The sequence below is a fragment of the Quercus suber genome, unplaced genomic scaffold (genome assembly GCF_002906115.3).
Source record: "Quercus suber isolate HL8 unplaced genomic scaffold, Cork oak 2.0 scaffold_955, whole genome shotgun sequence".
Classification (NCBI taxonomy): domain Eukaryota; kingdom Viridiplantae; phylum Streptophyta; class Magnoliopsida; order Fagales; family Fagaceae; genus Quercus; species Quercus suber.
Window position 1 is genome coordinate 43,708 of NW_027070375.1, and position 8,256 is coordinate 51,963.

General features: G+C 33.7%; 1 protein-coding gene across 4 annotated transcripts; it reads left to right on the plus strand.

Moving 5' to 3' along the window:
* Nucleotides 1-2,043: 2,043 nt before the first annotated feature.
* LOC111993893 (uncharacterized) lies at nucleotides 2,044-7,805 on the plus strand. Of its 4 annotated transcripts, none has more exons than XM_024025724.2 (10): nucleotides 2,044-2,215; nucleotides 2,605-2,806; nucleotides 2,908-3,016; nucleotides 3,232-3,313; nucleotides 3,514-3,599; nucleotides 5,036-5,139; nucleotides 5,253-5,383; nucleotides 5,486-5,579; nucleotides 6,391-6,446; nucleotides 7,374-7,805. In XM_024025724.2, the coding sequence occupies exons 2-10, from the start codon at nucleotides 2,762-2,764 to the stop codon at nucleotides 7,468-7,470; spliced, it is 804 nt and encodes a 267-aa protein (XP_023881492.1). In that variant the 5' UTR covers nucleotides 2,044-2,215; nucleotides 2,605-2,761; the 3' UTR covers nucleotides 7,471-7,805. The 4 variants fall into 4 exon arrangements, with proteins under 4 accessions (XP_023881492.1, XP_023881491.1, XP_023881494.1 ...); XM_024025723.2 differs by having other exon boundaries at nucleotides 2,692-2,806; XM_024025726.2 differs by lacking the exon at nucleotides 2,044-2,215 and adding an exon at nucleotides 2,384-2,498 and having other exon boundaries at nucleotides 2,692-2,806.
* Nucleotides 7,806-8,256: the final 451 nt, after the last annotated feature.

Sequence of the window (8,256 nt, forward strand, 5' to 3'; positions counted from 1 at the left end):
TGGAAATGTGTTTAAGGGGTGGGGGAGGGGGGAAGGGAAAACATATATGTTTTTTGGATCTCTATATTGATTACCAAGAAGTAGAAGGAGAAGCAAAGATTGGAGCCTTAGCTAATAGTTTTTTATGTCGCAATCTAGATGAAACTCTAATACAATGTAAAGGGTGTACTTGAAGATGTCTTTCTCTCCTATGGGATACAATGTTAGTTGTAGGCAACAAGGGCTGGTTTATAACAGGTGAAATCCTGGAAAACAAGTTCTGAAACTATTAGAATTTTATGTTAAACTGTGGTCTTTTGTGAGAACAATATTTATTGGATTTCCTATTATAAATTAGTATATTTCAATAGTTTTGTTTTAATTATGTTAACTCACTGCTTGTCTTTTTCTTCTTTTTTTCTTTAACTTTTTTAGAAAAATGCAAAAGCGGGTTCTTATAAAAACAAAGTTATTAACAATTGGGAAGACATTAAGATCTTGTGTGGGAGGGATAGAGCTATTGGCATTGGTGTAGAACATATGGTGTAGTTGAAGTTATGGTAGCGGAAGGAGAAAATGAGGTGAATTCTTCCATTGCACAACAACCATGTCAGCGTTTAGTATCAACAAGTTCTACAGCTAAGCCTCGCCAAAGAAATAGGAGTAGGATATATCCACTAGTTGAAATTGTTGCAGATATCGGTTCCTCTCTTAAAGAGTATTGTTCATCTCTAAAAGAGTAGTTCACAACACAAGAAAAATCAAGAGTAACCACAACATTTTAGTGAAAAAAATACATATAATGGTTTCAAAAGTACCTGGACTCAAGCAACTTGAAATATTTAAAATAGTTGAGAAACTAAAGCATGGAGGTGCAGATAATTTTAAGTATTTGAAAAGTCTTTCAAATGATGATGATAAGAAGGACTGGATATGACTTCTACTTAGTCCCCATTAGTTCTAATTTCGAGTGCTAGTTTTTTCTTGTGAATTTTGTGTAAAAGACACATATTTTGGGTACTTTATCTATCTCTCTTGATATAGAGCTTTTTAACTATTAAGAATTTTAGGATAATTTTTTAGATTGAGATTTTGAACGTGATAAAAACCGCATTTTGACTCTCTCTCTCTCTCTCTCTCTCTCTCTCTCTCTTTATATATATATATATATATATAGTTAGCAAGACATTTCTTTAGTTGGTTATCATCTTGTCAATTGGATTATCAATGACTTTTTAATTACCTCATGTATTTATTAAAAATGTTACTAAAATTAAAATGTAGAAGTTTTAAGGAAAATAATAATTAAAAAAAATATTTTATTGACCTTAAATCCAAATCCAAATTTAGGTATCCAAACAATGAAATTTCAAATCATAAATTCAAATCCTTCATTTTATAAAAAGATTCAAATAATTTGTCAAAAAAAAAAAAAAGATTCAAATAAAGAATTTTAAAATCAATGAATTTCAAATCAAGGCATTTTAAATCAATTGATTTAAAATCCAAATTCAAATCAATATCTAAATGTTGTCATTCAAACACAACCTTAGGAATTAAATCTCCACACCCAAACTATCGAATATTCAAATTGATAATTAATATGACTATTAACTTTTCACTCTCCTCTTCCTACTAATTTTTAAAACATCCAAACAAATGAGGCCCTATTATTATTATTATTATTATTTTTAGACTCCACTGTACTTAATTTTTTAAATGTAAAAATATCAAATCAACAAGGGAAATAATCCCTCTCCTTTCCCACCTTACCCTTTTCTTTCATCTCCTTCCAAATCTTGGCGATCAGTTTCTCAAAAAAGAGAGTAAAGCTTAGCGATCTCTAAACTTGGTCCACTTCATTCTTATCAATCAGGCCTAGCCCATCTAAAATGTGTCGAGTTAGGCCCAGCCTATGGGTAAAATAACTAAAATTTGATGATATTAATTTTGCATTTCAATTATTTTTATTTAAAAGAAAATGAACACGTGGCTAACAATGATTCGCCCACGTGGAAACCATGAACAAAAGGACAAAAACAACCCTCACTTACTCACCGCCTCGTTCGTGCGTTAGTTAGAGCAGAGCAGAGCAGAGCAGAACAGCCAATTCGAAACCCCTCTCACTCCCTCAGCCTCAGCCGGTCAGAGTCAGCCTCCCTTCGCCTGATGAAATAAGGCTTCGAATCCCGCTGTTAAACTCCCCCTTATTAAACCGAAGCGTGACTTTCATTAGGTAAAATTTGTTTTTGTTTTTTTTTTTTTTTTTTTTGGAATATGTATATATTACCGTTTCCATAACTTGATGGGTATAGTTTATTCAAAGGTACAATGGCTTGTGTTTTAAATTTGGTGAAAAACCGATTTAGTGGGTCCCAGTGTTTCTTGTTGAAGATTCCTTGAGGAACCACATGTTGTATTTAATAAACTAAGTTGGCTTGCCCTATAGTATAGTATTTGGGGGTCGTGGGATTTCACGGTTTAGGGATTTTGGGCAAAGCCATTCTGAGTAAAGCCCTGTAAGGACGATACTTTTGCTTCTTCTTTTTTTTTTGAAATTGAAGTGTGTTTTGTTATAATTATGTTTTTTTTTTTTTTTTTTTTTGAATTGAAAATTGTGTTCAGGTTTATTTTATTGTATGGCATACTCTGATATCCTGAATTTGTTGTTGGCGTTTGGCGTTTGGTGTACCGCTTATCTTGCTGTTGCAGTTCTCGCATCTTTTCGCTTCTTCAACTCCCTCTGCCCAAATTTGAACTAAACACACTCACACCCGCTACCATGGGCTATGCACAGCTTGTTATTGGCCCTGCTGGCAGTGGCAAGGTAAATTGTTATTGTCGCTATCTCTGATTCTATATGTTGCTTCTTAGTGTGAATATGTTGGACTGACTGTTTATATATATATATTTTTTTTTGAATCTCAGTCAACTTATTGTTCTAGTTTATACCGACATTGTGAAACTATGCAACGGTCGATACATATTGTGAACTTGGATCCTGCTGCAGAGAATTTCGACTATCCTGTTGCAATGGGTGAGTTGGGGTTGTTGTTGGTTTTTTAGCTCTATCTGTTAATTAGTTAACCCTGATTTGTTTGATTGGAAATGATGGGTTACCAATGAGCTTTTAGCTCAGTTGACATTTCCTCCTTCCATAAAAATTGAATGGAGCGTGAGGTCGTAGATTCTAGACCAACTAGTTAATTGGAAATGATGTGTTGTTGGCTCTTTTTCTCCTCTTGATTGCAGATATAAGGGAACTCATTAACTTGGATGATGTCATGGAGGAACTTGGATTGGGTCCCAATGGGGGCCTTATGTACTGCATGGAGTATCCTTTATTAAATTTGTAGAACTTTTTTCTTCGCCTTTTTTATATGCTTTTGCTATGTGTATTTACTTGTGATTATTGTCTTATGTTGAAGTCCGTAAGGACCTTGAATGTTTACTAGTAAAGCATGATTATCTTGTCCTGGCTACCTTGAATGATTATCTTGTTGCAAAATGAATGGCCTTAATTTCCATTTTTAGACACCTCGAAGATAATCTCGATGATTGGTTGACAGAAGAATTGGACAATTTTTTAGATGATGACTACTTGGTTTTTGACTGCCCAGGTATCCCTACTTGTCTAATTGTATGCTTGTCTGTGTATTTGTTATATCTATCATGGTTTTGAATTTGCTTTATGGAAAACTACTTGTGAGTTGTGACCTTTTTCTATAAGTTGACAATTTATGGATATGTCTCATGACCATGGAAAATGCATAAACACAAAAGCAGTGAATACCTTAAGGTATTGTTCTAGTTTTGTTTTGTTTTTTGTACAGTATATTCTCCTTAGTTTGCAGTAGATCATTTCTTACCTAGTTAAAACATAATAAGAAAGAGGGCCCATGGTCTTTGGATCTAGTGGCATCTCCTTATCCTAGAAATACAGATTGGAGCATATGTGTTCAATTCCATATAGGTGTGTGACTTGTATTAATCTATTCAATAAATTTTTTTTTAAATGAAAAAATATTGTCATAAGTTCTAGTGTCCTTGGAATCATTGTTGAATATTGTAGAGTAGGCAGGATTGTCCATTTTCCTTTCATGTTCACTATTGTGCAAATGAGTGCCTTGTAGTATTGAATATAGGTCCCATCCCAATCTTGCCGTAGTAAACATTATAAAAAGGGAAACTTTGGAGGTTCTCGTTAACTTGATTAGTAAGTCTCTTGGCCTCACTAAGAGAAAAAAAAATGGGGGAGAAATCTCTTCTCGTAAATTTTGCATCTGTGTGGACTATAAGGGTGACTGGAACTTTTACTTTTGAAAACTAGAGAAAGGTAGAAAGTGGATTGGAAAAAAAATGTAAGAAGAAAAAGACAAGCAACATGAGCCTTGAAACCAACTAAATTGGAATGGAAGAATGTCTAAAAGAGTTCATTTTATTTTATTAGTAGGAATATTTTATTGAAAAAAAAAACACCTTCATGTGCAAAGAACACAAAGAAGTCTAAAAAATTTCAAAGAATAAGTAATCATGTGCAGAAGTATAGCGACTCTTCAAAATCAACATTAGAATTGCTTTTGGTGAAACCTCATGCATGGGACCAGTCTAACAAAGTTCTAATCAACAATTTTTGCAATTGACTCACCAAGCTTAAATCTTCAAAAGCTCAGCAATTCCATTCCTTCCACAAAATCCACATCAAACATAAAGGGACTTAATTCCAAATTCTTAAATGAGTTCACAGGGCACATCCTCCCTATTTCAGCCAGAAGATGTTCCTAGTTGTTCTGCCCATGAAAAATTGAATTCTGCATTTCCAATGAGCTATAGTTCAGTTGGCACCTCTCCCCCTATAAATTCTAGGTAGAGGGTGAGGTCTTGGGTTGAAGATCCATTGGGCTTACCAATCAAAAAAAAAAAATCAGCATTACCACTCATATTTTAGCCCCTTGATGTGATATTGAGTGGATATGTTTAGCTTGTATCTTCAACATGCCTGCTTCATAACTGCAAACGTAAAATTATCTATCCTAACCTTCAGATATTTGTACAGGCCAGATAGAACTCTTTTCACATGTGCCAATGCTGCGGAATTTTGTGGAACATTTGAAGCGTAAAAATTTTAATGTTTGTGGTGTATACTTGCTTGATTCACAGGTTTGTATGAAATTGGTTACTTCCTTTCTTGCCTTGGCTTGTTCTGTTATTTTAATACGAATCATGAACTGTCTCTTATTAAAACTAATGGTTTCAATATTTGATTATAATAGTTCATGACAGATGTGACCAAGTTCATCAGTGGTTGCATGGCATCACTTTCTGCAATGATCCAACTTGAATTGCCCCATGTTAATATCCTCTCCAAAATGGACCTCGTGACTAACAAAAAGGATGTCGAAGAGTGAGCTCTTTTACCTTTTACTACTTTATATAACTTGTATGGTATACACCATTTTTATTAAATTTAACAATCTAATATGTTTTGTACTTTTACTACTCTCAGTTTTCTGAATCCAGAGCCTCAGTTTTTGTTATCAGAGTTGAATCAACGCATGGCTCCTCAATTTGCTAAGCTGAATAAAGCTTTGATTGAACTAGTGAGTAACTAAACTACTTAAAATTTTTTACACATTGCCACTACTGGAAACTACTTGCCAGGATTGTGGTCACATTTTTTTTTTATATGTAAGGATTGTGGTCACATATAATCAGTGTTGATCTACTTTGCATTTCTTTTAGAGTGGTCATGATATCAATGTAAAACTTTTTTGGTGTTTTAAGGATATTTTTATTTTAATTACTTTCTTACTGCACATTATGGCTATCCCTGATCACCGTTTGCCAATGTTGTATGAAATTTTCCATAGGAAGCATCTTTATTTAATGAGCCTTGAACCCACGACCTCACCCACTACCTATCATTTGTAATGGGGAGGAGGTGTCAGTTTATCTGGAGCTCATTGGCCAGGAAACATCTTTATTATTTAGAGGTGCATGATTAAGTTTCTTGGAAGAGATGCTCTTTTGTGAGTGATCTGTTTTCTTAGCTTCTCCTGTATGGGTATTGTAGATGGGTTGATTTACAATTCTGGTAGTATGATCTTTATCAATTTTTTACCCTCATTGGGGAGACTATGTAATCTGATATAATATAAGCTGCATCATCTAAGATTGTACATTTACCTGAGAGGTTATAGGGAATTAATTCTTCTGGTAATAAGTCCTTTAGGTTGAAGCGTTTTAATTGTGCATGGTTATGTGATTTGTAGTAATTAGTGGCCTTCATTGGTTGTACAAGGACATTTTCATTTTTCAAGCAGCAAAATTGCTCTTTATCTTTCTGTTTTTGACATGCAATGGGGATTGGTTGGATATTTTGAAACTATTATATAATTTTTGTTTTGTTAGGTGGATGGGTTTAGCATGGTGAGTTTTGTGCCCCTTGACTTGAGGAAGGAGCGCAGGTACTCTCTCTCTCTCTATCTGACACTTGACAGTATTATGTTGTGCTTGCAAACTTTAGCTTTTGTAGTTTTAACCTATGAAAAAAATCCTTGGAACTGGATTTGTGAGATGTGATTTAAAGTTTTTGAATATTTTAGTCCAAAGGATTATCTGCCTTAGGATTTATCATTTAAATAAATAAAAACTTAGGCTGACAGTGAAATGTAGTTAATAATTTCTGATAGTATTTAGATTTAAATTCTGGGACTATGATTTTTATAGGTTTTGCTGCCTTCTTGAAACTGACAAATGTCCATACTAAAATTGTAATTTGGCCTATTATTTATTGGTTGGATAGTTGCCAGTTGCGATCCTTCAAGACCTACATATGGCTATCTTTTCTAGTGCCGCCAAGGTTCTTACAGGGTGTGTTGGCAAACAAGAGAACTGGTTTAGTTTGATTTTAACCAATTCCGAGACAGTGAAATAAATTTTTGAATTGGTTTTATTTGATATGCTGTTTCTCTAAACCTAAGCCTGTAATAAAATTTCTGTGAAACTACATTTTGCCACTGGCCAAACACCAATACACCATAAGTTGCCATTTCTTTTGGGGGTCTGCACTTTGGATTTTAGTGTTGAAACCCTCTCAAAACCAAGAATACATTTGTCAGAACTATAGCTAAAAGCAAATCTTATTTGCAAATGATTTTTTTCTTCAGCTGCTGCACAGTTGCTAAAAGATAATACGATAAACCTTCAGGCTTCAACTGGTTGTAGAGAAAGTGAACTTTATATTTTCTAATTACTATTTCTTTTGTTCGTAGACTTCCATATTCATCTTGGTTGGTTTGTTTACCTTTGAAGTCATGAAATACTTTCAAGAAAATTTAGTTAAAAAGATGACATAATTCCGATTTCTCATATACTTGACTTGCTTTTCACAGTATACAATATGTATTGGCTCAAATCGACAACTGCATTCAGTATGGTGAAGATGCTGAAGTGAAGATTAAGGATTTTGATCCTGAGGATGATGACTAGATTTATCATATCCGTTGACTGCATGAAAAATATGTTGCTGGTGTGTCGATATGTAGGATCAACTAGGCATCAGCTAATTGTGTCTTGTGGAAATGGCATTTGAGATAGGTTGAAACAAACGGTTTGCTTTTTACCGGGTGCAAACAAGTAATGCATTTTGATAGTTAACAATGAAATCATGCACTACGGAGCTAAAATGACCTAGGTTGAAACAAACGGTTTTCTTTTTACCAGGTGCCAAAAATGACTGCAATGCTTCATGTAGAGGAACAAACGGTTTGTTTTTAAACCTGTTTGATTTTTCTATCTAATGGAAACCTCGTGCATATTGCTCATTGCTTTGTGTTGTCATTTTCAACCCCATGGGGTTTTTATTTAGGCAAAAAATACAATTTATACCATTTAATTTTAATCCATTGTCATTTTAGTCCACCAAAAATGAAATTTGTCATCTTAGGTTCTGTTTGGGTACCGATTATTTTGCTGAAAACTAAAAGCTGAAAATACTGTAGAAAAATAATTTTTAAATGTGTGAATAGTATCGTGAGACTCATTTTTAATGAAAATTTTGTTGAAAAAACGGGTTTATGTGTCTCATAAACAGTGCACGGGATCTACTAAAAAACACTAAAATGTGCTTCTCAATGGGGAAAAAAAAAATGCTAAAATACAGAACTTAGGAGGTCTTTGGTTTGTGCTTTCAAACAACTATTTTTAATTTTTAAATAACATTTCACATATTTTTATACACTTTTTTATCCACACGCATTTTCACAAATGTTTTTA

Excerpts from the sequence above, each read along its gene's own strand:
- LOC111993893 (XM_024025724.2), top strand. The coding sequence starts at position 2,762 with ATGGGCTATGCACAGCTTGTTATTGGCCCTGCTGGCAGTGGCAAG. Across the intron at positions 5,384-5,485 it reads AACAAAAAGGATGTCGAAGA|TTTTCTGAATCCAGAGCCTC; the intron begins GTGAGCTCTTTT and ends TACTACTCTCAG. Across the intron at positions 5,580-6,390 it reads ATAAAGCTTTGATTGAACTA|GTGGATGGGTTTAGCATGGT; the intron begins GTGAGTAACTAA and ends TTGTTTTGTTAG.